At 44.6% G+C, this 21,771-nt stretch overlaps 7 protein-coding genes across 10 annotated transcripts; 3 read left to right on the top strand and 4 right to left on the bottom strand.

The window, feature by feature from the left end:
• The first annotated feature begins 199 nt into the window (after positions 1-199).
• On the top strand, positions 200-2,895 carry LOC115771290 (dnaJ homolog subfamily C member 16). Its single transcript, XM_030716913.1, has one exon. It carries the CDS (start codon positions 461-463, stop codon positions 2,798-2,800), a length of 2,340 nt encoding a protein of 779 aa, XP_030572773.1. The 5' UTR covers positions 200-460; the 3' UTR covers positions 2,801-2,895.
• An 80-nt stretch (positions 2,896-2,975) lies between these two features.
• LOC115771289 lies at positions 2,976-10,045 on the bottom strand. Its single transcript, XM_030716912.1, has 6 exons — positions 9,939-10,045; positions 9,568-9,871; positions 6,263-8,221; positions 6,001-6,200; positions 5,644-5,781; positions 2,976-5,580 (listed from the first exon to the last, which is right to left on the bottom strand). Exons 1-6 carry the CDS (start codon positions 9,948-9,950, stop codon positions 3,190-3,192), a joined length of 5,004 nt encoding a protein of 1,667 aa, XP_030572772.1. The 5' UTR covers positions 9,951-10,045; the 3' UTR covers positions 2,976-3,189.
• LOC115771296 lies at positions 8,250-9,096 on the bottom strand. Its single transcript, XM_030716920.1, has one exon. It carries the CDS (start codon positions 9,006-9,008, stop codon positions 8,337-8,339), a length of 672 nt encoding a protein of 223 aa, XP_030572780.1. The 5' UTR covers positions 9,009-9,096; the 3' UTR covers positions 8,250-8,336.
• An 87-nt stretch (positions 10,046-10,132) lies between the features above and the next one.
• Positions 10,133-10,614, top strand: LOC115771297 (transmembrane protein 258). Its single transcript, XM_030716921.1, has 2 exons — positions 10,133-10,231; positions 10,292-10,614. Exon 2 carries the CDS (start codon positions 10,293-10,295, stop codon positions 10,527-10,529), a length of 237 nt encoding a protein of 78 aa, XP_030572781.1. The 5' UTR covers positions 10,133-10,231; position 10,292; the 3' UTR covers positions 10,530-10,614.
• On the bottom strand, positions 10,603-12,518 carry LOC115771292 (tumor susceptibility gene 101 protein). The gene is made up of 7 exons (XM_030716917.1): positions 12,364-12,518; positions 12,185-12,269; positions 12,055-12,120; positions 11,723-11,998; positions 11,455-11,669; positions 11,039-11,394; positions 10,603-10,979 (listed from the first exon to the last, which is right to left on the bottom strand). The coding sequence occupies exons 1-7, from the start codon at positions 12,406-12,408 to the stop codon at positions 10,793-10,795; spliced, it is 1,230 nt and encodes a 409-aa protein (XP_030572777.1). The 5' UTR covers positions 12,409-12,518; the 3' UTR covers positions 10,603-10,792.
• A 232-nt stretch (positions 12,519-12,750) lies between these two features.
• On the bottom strand, positions 12,751-20,767 carry LOC115771291 (tyrosine-protein phosphatase non-receptor type 61F). 4 transcript variants are annotated; one of them, XR_004018928.1, is made up of 7 exons: positions 20,282-20,668; positions 16,907-17,080; positions 16,583-16,845; positions 16,155-16,521; positions 15,239-15,777; positions 14,870-15,168; positions 12,751-12,894 (listed from the first exon to the last, which is right to left on the bottom strand). XR_004018928.1 is itself a non-coding variant. In XM_030716915.1 (7 exons), exons 1-7 carry the CDS (start codon positions 20,390-20,392, stop codon positions 12,876-12,878), a joined length of 1,599 nt encoding a protein of 532 aa, XP_030572775.1. In that variant the 5' UTR covers positions 20,393-20,676; the 3' UTR covers positions 12,751-12,875. The 4 variants fall into 4 exon arrangements, 3 of the variants coding, with proteins under 3 accessions (XP_030572775.1, XP_030572774.1, XP_030572776.1); XM_030716915.1 differs by having other exon boundaries at positions 15,043-15,168; positions 20,282-20,676; XM_030716914.1 differs by lacking the exon at positions 12,751-12,894 and having other exon boundaries at positions 14,365-15,168; positions 20,282-20,667.
• A 25-nt stretch (positions 20,768-20,792) lies between these two features.
• LOC115771294 (mitochondrial assembly of ribosomal large subunit protein 1) lies at positions 20,793-21,763 on the top strand. The gene is made up of 3 exons (XM_030716919.1): positions 20,793-21,218; positions 21,273-21,533; positions 21,592-21,763. The coding sequence occupies exons 1-3, from the start codon at positions 20,930-20,932 to the stop codon at positions 21,747-21,749; spliced, it is 708 nt and encodes a 235-aa protein (XP_030572779.1). The 5' UTR covers positions 20,793-20,929; the 3' UTR covers positions 21,750-21,763.
• The last annotated feature ends 8 nt before the right edge of the window (positions 21,764-21,771 follow it).

A 21,771-nucleotide genomic window follows, 5' to 3' on the forward strand; every position in this document is an offset into this window, starting at 1 on the left:
GTAACAATTTTAGAATACATAATTACATTACTGAAGAAAATGATATATATAAAGCTATTAGTTTAATTATTTTATCTAAATAATACATTTTTCATACCCTTGTAGCTATTTAGGTATTTTTGTGTGGTCAGCGTACTGTGCATTTGTTCCGCGTATGGCAATACTGCAGTTTAACACTCCGCGGCAACCCTGACGGGTTTAGCGTAATAATTTGTCTGTCACAGAAAAACAATTCAAAAAATAAGCTTGTGTTCGGAGAATTAACAAAACAAATTTTATTGGAACGCCATGTGCGTTTCCAGCATCGCTTAAAGTTTTAAAGAATAAAATATATCCAGTCAAAAATCAATAAGCTCATCAGTCATTCTCGTATCTGGAGCACGGACCAACCCCCAATACGCATGCAGCGAAAAAAATAAAGGAATTGGAGTAATATTGTAAATTGGAGAAAGCAGTCATCATGTTTAAACCAATTGACTTGCTGCACGTGCTAATATTCTGCACATTAGCCGCCTTATGCCTGTGTGCGCTAAATGATCCCTACAAGGAGCTGGGCGTTAGCCACACAGCCTCGCAGCAGGAAATAAGACGCGCCTACAAGCAATTGGCCAAGGAATGGCATCCGGACAAAAGCAGCCATCCGGAAGCCGAGCGAAAGTTTGTGCAAATCAAAAAGGCCTACGAGCTGCTGAGCGACGGGGACCGGCGGCGCATCTACGATCGACATGGCATAACCAGTGAGGATTCGCATTATCTAAAGCAAAAGCATGACTATAGCGGCTACAATCGCTTCGGATTCGACCCGGTCGAAGAGTTCTTTGGCAAGCAATTCGGCTTTGACCAGGACATTAGCCTGTATCACAAGCTATCGGTCACATCCAACTACTTCGAGCACACGATTATACCGAAGAGCAAGAACAAGCTGCACATTATTATGTTCTACAATGACTGGTGCTTTGGCTGTATACGGATAGTCGGTGCATTCAAGAAGCTGATCGACACATTCGAGCCCTTGGGCGTACACTTTGCGACCATCAATGCGGCGCACGAGCCGACCATTTTGCGCAAGACAGGAGCGGATGATATACCCAGAATGGTGCTGGTCCTGGCCGGACATAGCTATGTTTATCGCGAGAATATCTATACCCAGCAGAAATTGGCCGAGTTTATACGCAAGAAGATGCCCTTTAAGATTGGTCAGCGTGTCAATGATGATAATCTCGATGAATTTCTAAATGGTTGGACCGATAATCGGGTGCGTGCTCTGGTCCTGGAGCCAAGGAGCATAACCAGATTGAGATACCTGATAAGCGCCTTTGGCTTTCATGATCGCGTCGCATTCGGCTTTGTCGACCTGACCAGTAAGGGCACCAAGTTGATAGCGGATCGCTTTAAAGTAAATCCCAAATTGGATACGCTCTTTCTGTTCAATGAGGACTCCTTGCGGGCTGTTGCCAGCATATCGATGGCCGATATACCCACCCAAACGCTGGATAATATCATCTCGACAAATCAATTTCTATCGCTGCCCCGGCTGTCGTCGCAGGATGTGCTCGAAGGTGTCTGCCCGGCCGAGTGGAACAGGCCCCGGAAGCGATTGTGCGTCGTACTTATAACAGAAAACTCACCTGAATATGATATAGCGCGTGGTGCACTGCGACACATTGCTCTGGAGTCGGGCTACAGTATGGAGAGAGTTCGCTTTGCGTACATGTACAAGGAGAAGCAGGCCGAGTTTCTCAATGCAATTTCCAAGGGCTCGTTCGAGGACAATCTCCTGAGACTTGTGGTCATCTGGCGGCGTGACAGCACCCAAATCAAATACGAATGGGTCGATGGCGCCAAGCTGGACATAAAAACAACAGATTTTCTGAATAATAGTGCAATCAATACGACAAAACATGAGATCAATCTTACCATACAGAGACTTCTGAAGACATCCGAGGCGCTGACCTATGAGGCATTCGTGCAGAACCTGCTGGACGAACACGCTCAGGGCATATTGAGCAAATGGATCACTAGATTACTTTATCTGGTCGACTATCTGTCCGATAATATTGAGGATGAACATTTGTTTGCCGCCTTATCGCTGTTGGGCACCATTGCATTTATGTTCGGCATCGGATATGTCATGATGTACTTTGTGCGCGCCGAGGAGGAGAGTCTCAAGGCCCAGGGTCAGCTGAACGAGGGCCAGTGCAATAAGCCGAGCAAGCCTGTGCCGGAGCTGAAGCTCTACGAGCTGCGCGCCGAGAAATATAATGGTCTGGTGCGTCTGCTCAAGCCCGGCTGTCGCACCATTCTCCTGATTACCGATATGCAGAGCCGTACGAAGTTAATTCCGCCTTATCATCGCGCTGTTTGGCCTTATAGGCGCACCAAAACTTTGCTCTTTGGCCACATGCTGATCGAGAAGGGCCTGTCCTGGTACTCGGAGCTGTTGCGCTTGTCGTTATGCACAAATCAAAGCCTTAAGATCAATCCCAGAAATTGTGTGGGCACCGTTATAGCCTTAAATGGACACCGAAAGTATTTCTGCGTATATCATGCCAAGCATCCGGAATGCGCGCGCGGCACCAAACGAATGATTAAAATGACTAAGCAATTGCTGGATAGAAATGATGATCCGGAAATTGGAAACTTTCTGGGTGTCAACTATTCGGAGGAATCGGATGTTGAGTCGAATGTTCTGTTCGAGGACAACTTGTTGGATGGTCTGAGCAACTGGCTCGATCGCCTGTTCGAGGGCACAACACACAGATACTACATTAACTATTGGCCAGATTTTCCCACAAAGTAGACACGTCCCGATCAACTATTTATGTAAATTACTTTGTCAGCCCAATTTCCTGTAAATCCTTGTCTAGTCAATAAAGATAATACGTATTACTATCAGCTACACACATATAATTACGAAGCGCCGAATCTCTCATTTATCCAGTTTCCTCTTGGACTGATCTGAACTCGAAGGAGCGTGGAAACTGCCAACATGATGCTGTATTAACTATTTGTATTAATAATCTTAGCATAATTTATGTTTCACAACCAAAGAATAAATAAACTTTAAGTGCATTATTACATTAGTTAAACTGAAAGTCCAAAGTTCTTTTATTCGGTATTTGGGTAATATCCTTGACATACCCATGCGATTGAATCCATTTGTTAAGCTCATCTCTTAAACTAAACTAATTAATTGTAATTGGGCTCCATTAGCGAGTGCAGCCGTATCACAGCGCGGTAGTCATTATGCGACAGCTGACCGCGTCGCGAACGCTCCAGCACGCGCTGCAGTCGCTCCAAGGTCTCCCCATTGGCCGTCAGCTTGAACAGTTCGTCCAGATATTTGAGCGATTCACGCGACCAAAACATGGACGGCTTCGAGGCATCCGTATTGATGCGCGCATCCCCACGCTCCATGCCAGCCAGCAAACGAAAGCATTCCGACTGCAGCGGACGATTGCGTTGCAGTTGCAGCTGCAACTTGGCGGGTGCACGTTGCTGCATATTGTTGCAGGGCAGCTGCTGTTGGTGCTGCTGCTGCTGCTGCTGGACTGGACCTGGCAATCTGGCATATGGCTGTAAGCGCTGCTGCTTACCCGGCCTTTGTCTGTTGTGGTTGTTGTTGTTGTGATTGTTGTTGTTGCTGTTGTTGTGTTGATCCCCGTGCTGCCAAATGGGCGGCAGCGGCCGTTTCTGCTGTCCAGCGAACTTGGCCTGCGGTTGTGTGCGTGGCTTTGGTGTGCGATTGTTGTGTGGTTGCTGCTGCTGCTGTTGCTGTTGTCCGGCGGACGTGACCTGTGCTCGCTCATCATGTTTCCAAACTGGCGGCGGCGGCGGTTGCTGCGACTGATCCGACCATTTGGCTTGCAGCAAAGCACGTTGCTTGGGCGAACGATTCTTGTTAGCGTCATGTGCCCATGCAGGCGGCGGCGGCGACGTCATGCGTTCTGTGCGCTTCTGCCCAGCCGGCGGCGGCTTGTAGGCGATTTGCTGACCCAGCAGCGCCGGCTCTATATTGAGCGTAGACATGCGATTCTTGACATCCAGCTTGCCGTAGCTCTGCAGCAGCGCTTCATAGTTGGGATGCGGAAAGGGACTGAAAATGATGCGCCAGTGCTCCTCGATTTCATTGCGCAGCGCGGGCGAGGCATTGTCATCGGCAGCATGCTCCTCCAGCAGACGCTTGAGTATGATCAGCAACTGATCGAGATGCATGTTGCCATTGCAGAGACCCGCCTGTCCGAATAATATCATGTTGAGCAGACGCCGCTTGCGTTCGGCCAGTTTGTAGCCGTTTTTGGTATTCATTTGCTCCAACTCCTTGATGCGAAAATAATGGCTTTTGGCATTGCCAAGATCGCCCGTTAAGCTATTGATGCCATCGCGCATGAAGCGTATGAGCACATCGATGCGCTTGGGCGGTTTTTGGCTTTGGAATTCGCTGCTCTTGCGCTTGACATCCTGATTGCGACGCAACAGCATCAGCTGCAAATCCTCCTGGTTCTTTTTCAAACCGTAAATGACCAACACGTAGCCGTATTCCTTGAAATCCATGCGCACATTCACATTACACTGTTTGGCCGAAGCCGTTAGGAACTCGCGACCCTCTGGACTGAACAGATATTCGGTTTGATCGCGTGCCATCAGAATCTTAGCCTCCGACGGCAGATCTGGCAAGCCCTCCGATTCGTTGGTCGCGGATGTTGCTGATGACGATGGCGCCTTGCTATTTACGCACATGGAAATGCCTTGGCTGCTGTTGCTTATGTCGCCGCCATCCCCATCCCCAGCCTCATCTCCATCCCCATCTCCATCGCCAGCCGAGCTGAGAGGTATAATATCGGGCAGATTTTCCAGGGGTCCAGTTTTCGTCTGCGCCTGCACGTGCTCAGCTTCATTTGATGTTGTCGTCGAGCTTGGCACTTCAAAGTGCTCCGAGAAGCTGTAATTCGAATCAGAGTCCAAGTCGTGTGGTGTAACTGTGGATCTGCTAGCTGCTGTGCTCAACTTGCTGCTGGGTCTGTTGGCCGCTTTAGCTGCTTTGGGCTTGCTCTGATAATTGCTGCTAATCTCCTCCTGCTGTATCTGCACGGGTTCTGCAACTGTAGCAGCTGCTGGCTCTTCAGCAGGCTCCGCTGGCGGCTCCTCGATTGTCACAGTCGAAGTAGCTGGTGCTGTGCCACGCGCGGCTCTTGCCTGTGGATTGGGCACATAGTCATTCGTGTAGACTTTCAGGTGCATCGTTGGAGCGAACTTCTTGCGCTTGTCTACGGGTCGAGCCAAGCCAACTGCTTTGAGAAAACGCGCATAGCAGCTGTTCCTTGAAAACTCCGAGCTCCAATTGAAATGAAAAGGCGTATCGATGTCAAAGAAGGAGCGCAGATCTGTCAGATAGCTAATAGGTCCACTGCGATCCTTGTAGACCTTCTGATGCGATATAATGCGACTGGTGTAGTTCGTATTGCGATACTCTCCAATGCGATGACGACACTCCTCAAACAGATGACCGCGCGACGAGCAATAGCTGCAGTGCTTGACACGATACTGCACATTGCTCTCCAAATGTGCATTGGTGCGGGTCTGTGAATAGATTAAGAGATTAATTAAGATTGATAGAAAGTGGTAAGAGTCATTTAAGCTTACGGTGGAGTGATAGCGACGCCACTTGTCGGGACACATGTCGGTGCTGTGGCCACGCATCTTGCACAACTGGCAGACCATGCGACTGTGAAACGAGCATTTGTTGCACTTCTGCACATACATTGACTGTTTGGCGCCGCACTGTAAAATATAAATTATTGTTATTCGTGTTAAAATGGAAAAACTAAAAGGCAATTCATTAGATTGTACTGTTCTCAACAAGTTAAAGCTTCAAAAAAGGAATAGATAGAACCATAAGATGCTCTATGAGAAAGAGATCCGATCGGTCACGAGCACGGGTCCAGTTATGTAGCTATAATGCCCAAGCTGAAGTCTGTACTCTATGAACTTGGCACTTACCCCCAGGCAGATGGCGTTCGGGCAGCGCGGTTCGGCGTGACCTGTCATGCCGCAGGTGTAGCAAACGACGGGCTTGCGTGGACGCGGGCACTTCGAGCGCATGTGGCCCATTTCAAAGCAGTTGGTGCACTTCAGATTCGAGCGTTTGCGCATCACAGGAAAACGATCTGCATTTACTATGCGCCAATCGCTGCGTTGTCCTGGAAAAGAGAAGAGCATTAAGCGATTTCAATTGTATTTGAATAAAGGATTCAACACCTACCTGACATGGCTTTTAGTATCTTATGTAAGCTAATATTCTCGCCATGCCAGCTGTCATTGTAGAAGCGACACATTTCATCATTCCAACCAACCAAGTCTCCGCCGCGCAGCTTTTCCTTGAGCCCCGCCATGTTGTGCTCCACTTGCACCAAAGCTAGTTCTGGTTCTGGTTCTGTCTCTGGCTGCAGATCCATGCTATTCACTTCAGCTTCAGCATCCGCCGCTTGCAAGTCCAGCTCTGTCTCTTGTTCCGGATCCGTGGTGCTGACCACCTGCTGCTGTCTGTTATCCGGAGAACTCTGCTTGGCTTTGGCGCGTCTTGTATTCTTGTCAATGCGCTTGAAGACTGCGCTTATGCGCTCCGTCATGGCATCATTCATCTCAGCCTCATCCTCAGTGTTCGCGTCGGAGCCAATGCTGTCCATTGCCTCATCGCTCTCACAAGCCAGCTGCGGCTGAGTCTCTAGCGACTGCTGCTGTTGCTGTTCCGGCGGGTGCTCCTTTTCCTGCTCCTGCTGCAGCAGTCGCTCGGCAATTTGTCGTGCCGTGGGCAGAGATTCTTCAGCCCCGGACTCCGAGCTGGCTTCCTCCTGCACGGGCGCTCTCTTAGCATCCGCTGGAACGGCACTATCTGAGCTGCGCCTTTGACTGATTCGTCGAATCTTACGCTTGCAGCGCTCCACAGCCATGCCACGGGCTATGCCCGGCACGCCCGTTGCCTGGACACCAGCATCATCGCTGTCCGTGTCGTCGTCATCCTTATCGCACTCATTGTTCGGATCAGATTGGCTTTGGTTGGTGCTCGAGGCGCGTCGCTTGCGCAGACGCTTCGTTTTGTTCACAGTGACCTCCACGACCTGCTCCACGTCCGTTGTATCCGACTCGGAGTCGACGTTGCGTATAATTGTGGGCACAACCTTCTGCTTGGCCTTGCAGTAGACGCCGCTCTCGGTGAGATCTGATTCGCTCTCGTAGACATCAAGTGCGCGGAATTGTTGCTCATCCACGCGATAGTTTTGCTTGATCTCTTCGAGCCTGGATGGCGGCACGAATTCGTATTCGGATGAGGTGTCTGCCGCCTGCTCCCGCTCCGCTTGGCCGGCCGGCTCGGCAGCCTCTCTGATGGCATTTTCCGTCAATACCAGAAGATCCTCGTCCGTGGCACGTGCCCGTTCGGCCAGCAGGCGGCGGGTATCATTTTGCACAATAAAATCATCGCTGGACAGCACCGAGCTGCAGGGCGAGTGCAGCTGCGGCGCCATGGACAACTGCTCTGTGGCGCACTCACCGCCCAGACTAACATCGGCCGCATCCATGGCGTTCTCCTCCAGATAATGCTGTGTGGTCGGCTGCTGCTGCTGCTGCTCCTCGTCGTCGCTGGCGTCCACGTCTATGATGGGCACCGGCGGCAACGGCACAATCATCACGTCATCCGCATCCGAGGATTTCTCACTGTCCACGAGATCGATAAGTTCCAAGGGCTGGCCCTCCGAGTTTGGCTTCAGTTTCTTGTTGGTCTGCACGCGCTTGGACTTTTGTCGCTTCTCTGCCAGACGCTGGAACTGCTCCAGCTTGCGACTGGCCTTGCCAAACGGACCTGGCTCACGTTTCACTTTCGACCAATTTGGTGGTATGGCCACCAGCAGGCGTTGATCAAAACGTTCCGGTTCATCGTAATCATTCGCATTTGTATTTGAGGTTGAATGCGGTTTCGGTGGTTTTTGTACTTGTGGCTGTTTCTTCTGCGGCTGCTGCTGCTGCTGCATCTTTGGTGGTTGACGCATTTGTTGTTGTTGCTGCAGCAGCTGCTGGACTGGATTGAGACCTTTGGGCTGTTTCGACTGTGGAGCAGGCTTTTTGGGACCGTTCACCTTCTTTGGCAAGGCGTGAGCAGCAGCAGCGGGTGGCGCAACAGGCTTATCCTGCTCCGCAGTGGATCGGGGCTCCTCTGATGTGGCAGCTACGGGAATATTGAGAGGGGAAAAAGTCGTTTATTGGCAGAACGAGAAACGTTTTACTTTTTATTGCTATTAACTGGTAGCGTTAAATCAATGATGTACATTTATTTGTCATTGTTAATATCCAGGCGGATTGAGCAAGCATTTTAAATGCTCGTTACGAATATCTCTGTTATCGGGTTGACTCAAACTATAGCCCTGACTTTTGAGCTCGTCCAGCTGCCCCTCGTCAATGTGATAGAGTATGAACGCGTCCATTTGGAGATCGGCTCGATTGGGCCACAACAGCACAGCCACCGAGCTGCGAAAATCGTTAACAGCTTGATGGATCTGCTGATGGGATGAGTGCAAGTCCTCTAGCATTGCCATTTCCTGTTCGTTCTGCCGTCCCTGTCCAGTAAAGCGTTTCTGCATTTGCAAAGCATTCTCGAGCTGTTGCACCAAACGCATGACCACAAATCTTCTATAGCGCTCTTCAAAGTATTGCCGGGGCTTATTGTAGCGGCACGTGTTGCGCCTAATAAGTGTCGAGAGTATTGTGACCTCGACACACGACATCACAACATGCACAACAACAGCCAGAACAATACCGGATAAAATATATTCCACCGGTTCCCGGCGTATCTCATCGAGCCAATAGATCAGATCATAGCCATAATGGACATAATAATAGTCCATTAATGTTACGATACACAACAGCTTCAGCATAATTAGCACAACAATATTGTAATTGATATCGCTTATCTGACTGAGAAGGGTACGTGGAATGGCCATCATCACACGGAGCATGATTGCCAGCCAGAGAATTCAATATGTAATTTTGAATGTAAATGCTTGTGCTACACAAAATGAATTTCGAATTTTTCTAGGCAACATCGATTCTAAATGTTTTACCCCTAACAAATCTCAATTTAAGATGGACATGATATTGATTGATTTTAAGACCATTTTAATTTCGTCATAACTCCAAATATATATATATATATATATATTGGACAGTGTTGCCAACTTCCGCTGCAAGCATTTTGCTAAATTGGCTTTTGGAAATAGCCAAATTTAGCTTTTAAACAGCAGAATTTGCAACACTGATTGGAACTATGTTGCCAACTATGTTCTTCCTAATATATATATTGAACAAAATGTTGCCAACTTTTTTGCAACGGAACAAGTAGCTAAGTTAGCTGTTGTATGTAAATAGCCAAATTTAGCTGGAAAACAGCAGAGTTGGCAACACTGATTGGACCTGCGCTATGGTTCTGCAAGAGTATTTTCATTTTTGGTGCGCTAGAGCTAACTGTTTCTTTCCTATTGGTATGTATCCACATATACTATATAAAATCGTACTTACATTCAACAGGCGCGCTTGTCTTTGATTTTGAGGCATCGTTATGCGTTACAGCTTCACTTTTGGCTTCTTCCCAGTAACGGGGTTTTGCTACCGCATTGTTGATCACACGCTTGCCGCTGACAATGCGGTGCTGTTGTTTTTGTTGTTCCTTTTGCTGAGGCGGTGGTGGCATACTCTGTGCGTCCATGTCCATGTCCAGTGTCGTATGTGGTTGCTGCTGTTCGCTGGTTGCATCATTGTAGTGTATGGACGCATAAAGAATTGATTCCAGCTCATTCAATCGCTCACTGTCCATTTCCTCAAGCTGCAAACAAAGAGAATTCGAGTGAATATGCTTGCACATACATTTCTCAGTGTGTAGATATACTAACATCGCTCATCATGCCAGTCTTTGATATATTTTGATATCACTATAATTGTTTTGGACATTAAAAAGCGTATCTTGTTATTTTTATATTATTTTTTTTTTTAGTTTTACACAAAACCACGTTTTGACTAGAGATGAAAGAATTGTTGCTCATGTAACGATATATCGGCAATATCGATTCAACAAACAGTGTTGAACAATGCGAGAAATCGATAAGTAAAAGAGCATACCTTACCGCTTGCAGGCCGGCCACGTACAACTACAAGAAATTAACAAAAATTAAAATACCAATTGAACGTGAGTTAAACAAATAATATCTAACATAATTACACTCACCTGTTGCATTTGTTTATGCAGCATGGAGACAATGCAGCGCTACGTTTCGCCCATCAACCCAGCGGTCTTTCCACACCTAGCCACAGTGCTTCTCATTATTGGTACATTTTTCACAGCCTGGTTCTTTGTTTTTGTTGTCTCGCGCAAGAGCACAAAAGAGAACACATTAATTAAGGAGCTCCTAATCAGCCTGTGCGCCTCGATATTCCTCGGATTTGGAATTTTGTTTCTTTTACTAACCGTTGGCATATATGTATGAGAAACGAATCAATTGTTAGCATTCCGATTTTAAGATAAATATATATATATACATACATGAATAAAATTATTAATGCGCGAGCGAACGTACGTTGGGTTTATTCATATACATGTATGTAATTTCAAAGATTCAATTTAAACTTAAAGCAATACCGAATATATTATAATAACATATCAATTGTGTGCGGATTGAATATTAGTTGCACTTGAAAACTGCAAATGAAATTATTACTGCAATATACTGGACACATCCTTCACATCCTACTAGCCAGCCAATCCCGCCTTTTGTCTACATTTTTGCATTGTAGCACGCAAAATGAATTGCTTGCGAGATAGTGTGCGCACATGCTTCAAGAACGTCTCAAGATCAATAACTCCGCCGCGCAGCCCCTCGCCTAAATAGTAGATGGCATCCTCTGTGGCAGCTTCATCAGCGTAGGCATTGAGTAATCTATAAAATGGCCAATTAGTCACAGGACACAAAATTGAATATGCTCTCGAATCACTAACTGTCTATATAATGGTGCAGTTGTGGTAACTGCCTCGTCAGGATCAATGGCTTCTGCACTCTCGAGGGTCTCCAGACTTTTCTTCAATTCCTCCTCCTTATCCCTCAATATGCTAATGTTCTTCTGCAAATCAACTTCCTCCCGCTCCAAGCGAGTTACGATGGCATCAATCTTGGCACTACCCTCCACCAATTCTTGCTTGGTGCGATTCAATGTTTCGATTTCAGCTTGATACTGATTTACCTTCTCCTGTATGCGACGCCTCAACTTGTCCTCGACGGCGCTAATAAGTGATGCCTTAATGTGCTCCTCTGTAATCGTGCCCGTTGAGCTGGGATTGGCATTACCCGCGGGATTCTAAGACGAGGAATATATATTATCTATATTGTTTATCCATCGTAGTTTCGTAACACTCACATATCCAGCGGCACCCGGATAGACTCCTGGCTGTGGGTAATTCATGTAGGGCTGATAGCCGGCGGAGTTACCTGCCGGTCCACCAGTCGCTGGGTAGGACATATAGCTGCCACCAGTGGGATATGGCGGAAAGTTACCACCGCTAGCGCCAGTCGCGCTTGGATAAGGCAGAAACTGATTTGAGGCACCTGGACCGCCTGGCTGAGGCATGAAAGCTTAAATGCGAGGCATCAGTGCATGAAAACATTCAAGATTGATTTGCACTTACAATTTGATGGATATGGCGCGGCAACCTGCTCCTTCGGCTTGGAGTAAACGGGCGGATGATCACCGAATGTCACAATCATAACCTGTATAAGCGATAGCAGATCCGAGCTATGCGGCTGCCAGTCGTGCAAGTAGGGCAAGTACACCTTACCATTGTGATCCACATACATGGACACCTTGATCTGCATGGTTGGCGTTGGTTTCACAAAGCACATGGGCGCATTTTGTGGATGGGTATCCATCAGCCATATGCATATGGGAATGTAGTAGGTGTTGTCTGTGAAATCAATATATATATATATATGTTTTGAATCAGTTAAAATGTTCACTTACTTTTGTAGACCACCGGAATGGTGCCCTGCAGCGCGAACAAATCTTTTGAGCTTCCATCGTTGAAAACTTGGGGGAGAAATTGTTTATTATTATTTGCATAATCTTACTCATGAAAAATGCCACAGCTCACCAAATTTTTGCAGGTCATATGTCAGACTGCGATACGTGGTAACGACATCGACAACATCTTTCCTGGTGGCCGCAACATTTTTATACTGTGAATGTGTGGTCATTAATTAATCAACAATTTAATATTGCGTGACGGGCAACAGGACGGATAATGCCCACCGAGAACATGACTCATCGTACCTTTGATAGATATTTGGTGATTTGTGCCTCTTCTATGGCAGGCATTATAGTTCGTTAATAATAAGTCGAATTTAGAGTTAGCACCTGCTGCTATAACAATGATTTTAAAACAAATTTCTTTATAGTCGCAGAACGAAAACAAAGTCGTCGATTGAGTACTTTTGATGTGACAGCATCGAGTACATTGACACAATTATCGCATATGTACGATAACATTTTATATATATATATCGATAATCAGTGCATACGTTATATGTGCGATTGACTCTAGCATTACGAAAGCGTTACATTTCACAACATTCAAAAAAAAGTTAATGCGAATGGCTGGAAGAAAATATAAATTGATTTTTGAGTTTGTGCATACAAAAAGCCATTTAAAAAATGATTGTTTATTTGTGAATTAGTTGCTACAAATATGGAAAATGATATGTTCAACGTCTTTCTTTCTTTCTTTCTGTTGATGCAGATAAATGGAGCGATTGCCGGCAGTGTTAACTTTGTCTTAGGCGCAACTATGTGGCATTTGGGCGTCTGTAAACAAATAAGAGCACAAAAATCATAATTTGTAATAAATTGAAAAGTCGCCACATAGGCTTGGCTTTGTATCTTAAGTGTTACTTTATTTGAATACTTTCGTTTTTGTCTCTTTACTCATTAGGCATATATGCATATATCTATATGCACATTCATATATACATATATATATATTAAATATATATCTATATATTAATATGCATATAGCTATATAATTTACGTGTGTGTTTTGCTTAATTTGTGTCAGTGTACTTAGCCAATGTTCAGTTAACTAGGCATTACTATAGGTATTGTTCATTTGTTACTTTTTAAATATATAATATATATATATATTTTATATAAATATGTATTTTTGCAATAGGTTTAAATATATATATTATAAAAATCATCATCATCATCGTCGCGGTCGTCGTCGTCGTCGTTTTAAGCGCACTCGCTTTCTCATTGTGGGTGGTAGTTAAATGTAGTTGTTAAATTTGTGGATTACACATATAAAAATAATTGTTCAGTTTTACTTGCGTTTCTCTTACGCTACACGTATATTATGTGTATTTTATTTATTTATACTATGTACTTCTTGTTTGTGTACTTGTATATGCTGGAAAATGTGAGGGAGGCAGATAGAGTATCTAGGGCATACGACTTACGACTAAAAACCATTAAATAGTTTCAACTCATTCTTTTCTTTGTTATCAGCTTATCTGCATTAGGTTTACATAAATTAAATGTTATTGTTAGAATACAAAATGGTTTCGCTCGTATCATCTATATATATATATATATATATATATATATTATATATATATATATATATATATATATATTTATATATATATATATATATATATATATATATATATATATATAGTATTTTCCATTATTTTTATATTTGTGCTACGTATTTGCATTAATTATTGCTTTAATCGGCGCCTGCATATTTTTCAAAGTTCCAATTTTAATTTCACTTTCAATTAGTTAATTCCTCTGTTTTGTTAGTTACAGTCGTTAAGCGTGCAAAACAAATGGCCAATTATCAAGTATTTTCAAATGTTCGTATCAATTCAGTTTCTTCTCATTATTCATCATGGTTTCGGTTTCATTTCTCTTTTGGCACATTAATGCATTCATTGCCGTGCGTGCTCGTTAAATTAGTTAAACAAGTGTTTCATCATAATTCTTCATAAATAACAACACATGCTACAGACTCACAGTTCTAAATGTTTACGAAACGTAAGTGTTTTAACAACAAGTGAAGCGTGGGCGTGGTCGTCGTCTGTGTGTGTGTGTGTCTATGTATGTGTGTGCACAATATACATATAAAATATTTTAGATAGCAACGTTTCTTTCTCTGTTTTATTTTATATCAAATTAATGCAAAATTGTACATAGTTAGCGAGCGCAAAATAAAAATGCATTTGCACGGATATTTCAAGTCGATATATATATATATATATATATATATATATATTTTTTTTTTTTAAGGTTTGTTCTGTTCCACCTGCTTGGGTGATTTATTCCGTGTTTTTGTTATTTTGTATTTTTGTTTTTGTTTGTTTTTTAAAGTGTATCGAGAAAAATTTGTTCTAAAATGTCAGTCTATTGCGCAAGAATCTACTTTTGTGCTCGGCTTAGTGCTACACCGAATTCCTAAGTTTAAATGTTGCAGTTGTTTATTTTCTTTTTCTCCGTTTCTTCTTGTCTTCTTTTTTCATTCGTTTTTTTTTTTTATAATTTATATATAAAAAAATTCCCTAATATGCATTGTCATTATCGTTTCAACGAATGCGACTTTTTCGCATTGACGGCTGTCCAACTCGTGTGGGTGTATCTCTGTGTGTGCGGGAGTGTCTCTATGTGTGTGTGTGTGTATATCTGTTTGTTTGTGTCTGTGTTTGTGTGTGTTTGTGTGCAAGTATTTGTGTCGCGCTGACATTTGATGTTAGCTCGATAAGACCTACATACATATACATACATATGCCCAGAATTGGGATCATTGTCACGCTACTGCCACTACATGCTGATAATTGCTACATCTACGGGCTACTTTCTGGCTTGATAGGGGCAAGGACTTAGGCTAGCTTCGTGTACGCGTAGGCGGCAATGACGCCGACCACAACGCCAGCGGCAATATATTTGAGTAATGACCTTCGTTTTTTCGCCGCCTGCTGATTGTCCTCGTTCTCACGCTGTTTGCGTTTAATTTCGTTGACTTTATGCTCCAGATTCGACTGGTATTCGTTGCGTTTTCGCCGCTTCAGCTCGTCGCCGGTACTGTGAAAGTTATATAGACATTACTAATATACCGTTTAACCCTTATAAATATGTATGCAGTCAGATGTACCTCGCTGTCAAATCAATGCCATTGACCTTATGCTGATCCACTGCAGTTGGCTTCTCGCTGTTGGCATTGACATCATCTTCGTGTGGTTGCAACAAGATGACATCGCCATTCGCTTGCTGTTCATTGATGTTCTCGTACTCCTCGTCCTCGTCGTCCTCGTTCACATCGTATTCCTCATTGTCATCGCTATCCGATTCCTGTTCGCTGTGCTGCGGTAACGTGGGCAGCGGTGGCAGTGGACGATTGTTAAGCAGACTGTCTGCCACTTCGGCATTGACAATCTCTGGCTGATTGATAATAATGTTGTTGAGCGCATCCTTGCTGCTCAAGGTCTGTTTATCGCTGATACCATCCCCGTCGCCCATGTTATCCCCATTGGCCTGTGCTGCATGCATGTCCAGGGAGAGCACCCCACCCGTGATGGGCGCCAAGGGCAAGTTCAGCGAATGGGAACGGGGTGGCAATGGTGGCGGCTGTTCCTCCTGTCCGTGTGAGTCCATGTCGTTACTAATGATTGGCTCCTCGACACCCAGAAAGCTCTGCAAATTACAAAAACATATCCGTTAGCAAGACGTGTCTCAGCGCGGACTAAATATTAATTTCGCTTAAAATGAAAGTAGTTACAATTGTTCTTATATTCGACTTGGAACATCTAATTTTGGGCGTACGTAAAACAAGATTTTGATTTTGAGCACGATTTTAACTTTTACCCAAAATTCAACAACAAACAATTTATACAATTTTAGTTTTCTGTAACAAATTCTTATACAAAATGTTCAATTTTGCTCCACGAAAGCCAGCTTAATGACAGGTATGACAAGACTTCCATATTACTCTGGCTTTGCCAAGCTTGCTCTGTTTTTTTAGATTTAGTTTTGAACGCAATTGTTTAGTTCAACAAAGTTAATGTACGTACGGGATCGTTCAGTTTTTTGATGCCCTCAATGATTGCCTGATATGAAAAGTCCCACTGATCGGCCGTCTGGATGAGACCCATTCGATAGCTGCGCAGCTCGCGCAGCACTTGCGACACATTGCACTCGCCGTACTTTTCCACAAGCACCAGACAGCAGTCGACCAGGCAAAATGTGCCGGAGCGACCAATGCCGGCACTGCAGTGTACCACGGCTGGGCCCACATCCGCCGCCAGAGCGCCCGAGTCGCGCACCAGCTGTAAGAACTTTAGAAAAGTATCCGGCGAGCTGGGTATGCCAAAGTCTGGCCAGGTCGTATAATGGAATTGCATAACCTCGCGGCTTTTATTCGTTTCGAGATCAGTTAATCTGTAAAGGAATTCGCATCATTGTCTTTTTTAGATCCTCTCGTATTTTTGGCTTTGCTCACTTGAACCACCGCCGCACAAAGTTCTGATAGTTCTCGCAGCAAATTAGTTCCACGGACAATTTGACATCCTTCAGATTGAGCGCCTGCTTGGGCCCCACCTGATCCGGCCAATATAGATGGCATTTAACTTGTTTCTTCTCCACCAGCTTGTTGAGCATAAGAATGGCGCGTGAGTTCTGCTCCCAGACCATCAGCCAGAAATGACCCACCGTATCCAGCAGCGGACCCTGTGTCAGTATATATTGACGATCGGCGCGTTCCAGCTGCAACAATATTACGATATTATAGAAAAACGTTAGCTTGAATAACGTGCTTCCAACTCACCTTGACCAGGTTGGCATTGATGTAATCTACGCTGCTGCGTTTCAGCACAATGCGCGAATGATCATAGGGATTCACATCCCGATAACGGTTCAGTCCCCGATTCGGCGCACGCTCCGATTCTAGCGTAGTAAACTGTTGCTCTTTAGCCTCACGATCGCATTTATCACTTATTTCCTGCATAAAAAAACGATGTGTGGGTGGAATTTTATTAAAAAGTAATTATGGCATTTTGCAGTGATACAAAGATTGGAATTTCGCAGTGTGATTCACACATGCAGTGCCATATATATATGGGGTTGCCCTCTCACAACTATCGACCCGTCATTAGCCGCTCCAACGGTTCGTTATCTGGGCCTAGCGACTGGCTGGCTTCTCCGTCAGGTCGAGCTGGGCCACGTTAGCATGACTAATTGGTCAGAATGAGCGCGACATGTATGCGCATGCATGGCTAACGGCATTATCTTTGTTATCAGCTGTCGCAGCTGTAACTGTTAACGCTCAATATCAAATTAGAACTAACAGCAAGTTCAATGTCGTCTGCCCACGAGTTGGCTAATGCCAATTGTTAGCCAATAAATAGTCCAAATTGCCAATGAGCGGATTTAAAAGAGCCGGGAAAAGGGGCGGCGCGGTGCAGATGGATGACTAACGCGAGGCATAAAAGCAGTTAATTTACTTGACTTTATTTGTGCCAGCCTTCTTTATTTTGTGCTGCGAATTGTATGCGACGCAGTTTTTGATTGCAGCGCGAAAAATCAGTTGCTAATTGTCAGTTCGTCATTAAGTAGGTGAATCAGTTTGAAGTCGTCAAGCCGCCACTCCTCGATAATCAGCACAAATTGAGGCTGACGACTGGCGAGTGTTATGAAATTGAATTGAAAAGAACATTGCCCGATAACGTATGTATGTAGAGAGCGAGCGAGAGAGTGAGAGAGAGGGGGAGGGACCGCGACACAGCAGAGATAATGCAGTGGCAGGCACATTACAATTTGCATATAGACAAAACCAAAAATTGCGATGAGCATCAATGCGGTTATCAGCAGCGTAACTGTTTATCAGCAACGGTTTATCCAAAAAATAACGGATTCAATTAGCTGTACACTCTAACCATTTTAACAAATATATAAACATATATGGGAATAGATATGCATAGATATTGTAAGGCCATGTGGTAATGTAATCAATGTTTGCTTCTCTAGCTTTTGCTAATTAAATCTCTCTCCAATTTTCCCCAAATCACCTCACCAATTCACTCAAATGGAGCTTACTAGACCTTTTGAGAATCGCATAGAGGCGACATTCAATTATGCCTAAATATGTATATTTAACATTACAACTAATATACACTTCTGTGAGTTCGCATGTTTTACAGGGTATCGGAATTGCATGCTGCATGAATTGCAACGGCAACAACAACAACATATGCCGAACTGCATAGAATGTGGGCATCGAGTTCGTCACAGTCTGTGCGGTATTTTGTTGTTGTTGTTGTAGCCTCTGTCATAACGAGGAGAAGAAGCAGAGATGATAAACAACATAAGAAAGCAGGCGAACGAAACGGTACTACCAGAAGATTCGTGTATTGAAGTGCGCATAAAGCATAACAATGTTGCCCGTTTTTGCTGCTATTATTATTAATATTACTTTTATTGCTGCTCCGATTAGTGCTGTTGGAGGAGGAGGAGGAGCATAATTCATTAGAATTCATTAGGAGATGCTTTCAAGCGAAAAACAATTTTGATTTCATCAAGCTTGGCTCTGCTGTTGCCGAGTTAGTTGGAAAGTTAGATTATCCTCGCAGCGCACAAAGGACCGAAATGACACACGCACACGAAGGATAAGCAGACGGAGCAAGAACAACGCCAACAACAAATTGAGTTCATTACACAAAAATTCGAACACACCTACACACACCCACACGCACACGCACACAGATACATGTAGCTACAGATACAGCTACACGCAGCAGGCAATGTCATCCTAACTGCGAAGTTAAATTCCGTGAAATCCCAATTCAAGTGAGTCGCAAAGCGACGATGAAGCGGGCTGAAGCAGCAGCTGAAGACACAATTCGCCGGAACTGGCCATAAAGCAGAAACTCCAGCTCTGGCAAAGACGAAGTAGCGAAGTAGAAGCAAAGAGAAACCCAGGCCCAGGCCCAGGCCGAGACCGAGACGTATGCCCTTTGTGCCAAGCGCAAAAATTATTTATGTCTATGTGTGCGTGTGTGTGTGTGTGAGACTTCAACTACTTGCATTGGCAGGTCCCGGACGGCCAATTTATTTCTGTTAAGCGATAGCTCATCGAACTTTTCAATACTAATTTGATCCTTCTTTACAACTCTGGAAATAAAGGGTTGTAAAATGCCTACAGATATATGTGTGTAATGTAAGCAACAATTACAATTATCAGCGGGCAGCAATCAAAACAAATGAAATTCAAAACATACACACACAGAAATATGTATGTATGTATGGATTTTCCCAAGAATTGTGTACAAATACCGACAACGAATTCGCAGAACTCCAAATGCTTGCGACGCGTACGGCGCTTTTTGTTATTATCAATAATAATAATAATAAACGTAGAAACAATTTTTGGCAATCCTAATCGTAAACACCCCGCCTGAGGCCAGAGTGCATGCCTAGTCAGAGAACTAGTGTAGGAAAATGGCTACAGTAATCAGAATTTGAGCGAATTGCAAGGAAAGAGTAGACGCCGAAGAAGAAGAAGAAGAGGCAAAAGCAGCATCCAAGAGCAACAAGCGAGAGCGCATGCAAAGTGCAGCAGGTGAGCGTTAGCGTCACTCTGTATGTGAATGTGTGTGTGTGTGTGAGTGAGTCGGATGAATGTGTCTGTGTATGTTTGAGAGAATGTGCCTGTGAAATTTTCGGCCAAACGTTGCGCGAGCGCCACAAACTAAAGCCAAAGACCGGAGTTGGGCTGCTGCTGCTGCTGCTGCTACTTCTGACCAACACCGACACCAAAAGCTACAAATACAGGCGCACGCTCACATGACAGCGACAGCAACAAAAAAATAATAGCGCAGTGGGGCTGACCGTGAGCAGCGTGCCTACACAGACACACGCGTCCATGTATGTACATTTGTAGTTGTTTTTTTTTTTTTTTTGCTGTGTATGTGTGTGTGTGTGTGATGGTGGTGGTGGTGGTGTTGGAGGCATCGGCATCTGCAGAAGCCTTTTGCGCACTCATCACATTTTCGTGGAAATCGAATCAAAAAGGAATAAAACTGTATGTGTGCGCCCGAGTGTGTGTATGTGTATGTATTGTACATTTTGGTGTGCGCTGGTGCCCTTCTTGCCAGTCGCTGTTCCTTGTCGATGGGTGTACAATGATATAGTACTTGGTACTTACCTTGTAGTATTGAAGCCAACCCGATCCAGATTTTTTGTCATTATATTCCTGTTCGATTTTGAGCCTGGCGGGCGTGTTGTCCCTTAGCACTGCTGCACTCGTCTCAGTCATTGTACACTCGGTTTGTGTGTTGCTTGTTAATTTAGAATTTGGAGTAATTTGTAATGTCTGCTTGCTTTTCTATCTTTCTTTCGTTTGCGTTTTGTTTTCGACACACCGACACACCAACACACGACTGAAACGACCGAGTAAATAGTGCGTAAGAAAATTTGACTACTGCGGCGACGGTCTGACGGTTGTGTTGTCTGTTGCTAACACGCTATAGCGTGTGTGCTGGCGGCAATTGTATATTAATAACTAAATGCAAGCGGTCAGCATTTGCCACATTATTCACTGGAAATTGCGTTTAAAACACTAAATGCGTGCGTTTAGTTTTGATTAGTAATGTTTTTCTCTTTCGCCTTTTTTCTTTCCGCAAAATTAGCAGTAATTGATGTTTCGATGACGAGCAACAAAAGTTATCGCTTTATCTATCGATTAGCGAAGTTGTGCTTAGCACGGTCACACTGGCCCTCAATTTGAACAGGCTGGCATGCCCATACGCAAACAGCTGTTTTTGTTCGCGTAATAATAATTTTTGGTTGAAATATGTTAAAAACACGCATTTTTCGCCTAATACACGACAAACGTTTGAGCGTGCCCATTTTGCGCGGCTTTCATCATGAGTTCAGCAAACCCGAGCCACAGCCCACCAATCCAAATGTAAAGCAACAGCAAGAGAAGAAATCCTTTGTTGCGGGCGGCGTACAAAATAAATACAAAGTATTCCGCGATGAGGAGGCAACGGAAATCTTCGATGTGGAGGAGGCGCGTTATCAAGAGCGCGAACTGCCCGTGGAAGTCGAGCAGGATCAGTACTTCGGCCTCAATTTAAAGAGTAAGTGCGCTCAGTAATATTTTGTGTCCATTGTTTATCCTTATTTCCTGCCAGGAGGCGTTCGCGGCGTCTTTGATGTGGAGGATCTGGTGGAGCTGTTGCGCAAGGAGAATGTGGATGATATTTTCGTTTGCTATGTGCCCGAGGAGCTCAAGTATGTGGATCATCTGGTCGTTTGCAGCGCGCGCAGCTATCGCCACATGCTGGCCACAGCGGAATTCGTGCGCCGCATGTTCAAAATCAAGCGTGCCAAGGGGGATTTGCTGCCCCGCATCGAGGGCGAAAAGAGTCGAGACTGGATGGCCATGGATTTGGGTGAGCAGCTGTCACACTGGCTACAATCCATTCATTTATTTATATTCCATTCCCGCAGGTAACATTGCGCTGCACATATTCTCGCCCAAGGCACGTGAGGATTACGATCTGGAATCTTTGTGGGCCATTGGCCCCCAGTACGATCACGAAAGTCAAAAGCCACAGAACCCGCTGGGCAACATATTCATTGCGCAGGTGCCAAAGCCAGAAACGTAGCCGTATAAATGTACAAAATACA

The sequence above is a fragment of the Drosophila novamexicana genome, unplaced genomic scaffold (genome assembly GCF_003285875.2).
Source record: "Drosophila novamexicana strain 15010-1031.04,08,12 unplaced genomic scaffold, DnovRS2.1 tig00000024-arrow-pilon, whole genome shotgun sequence".
NCBI classification, from domain to species: domain Eukaryota; kingdom Metazoa; phylum Arthropoda; class Insecta; order Diptera; family Drosophilidae; genus Drosophila; species Drosophila novamexicana.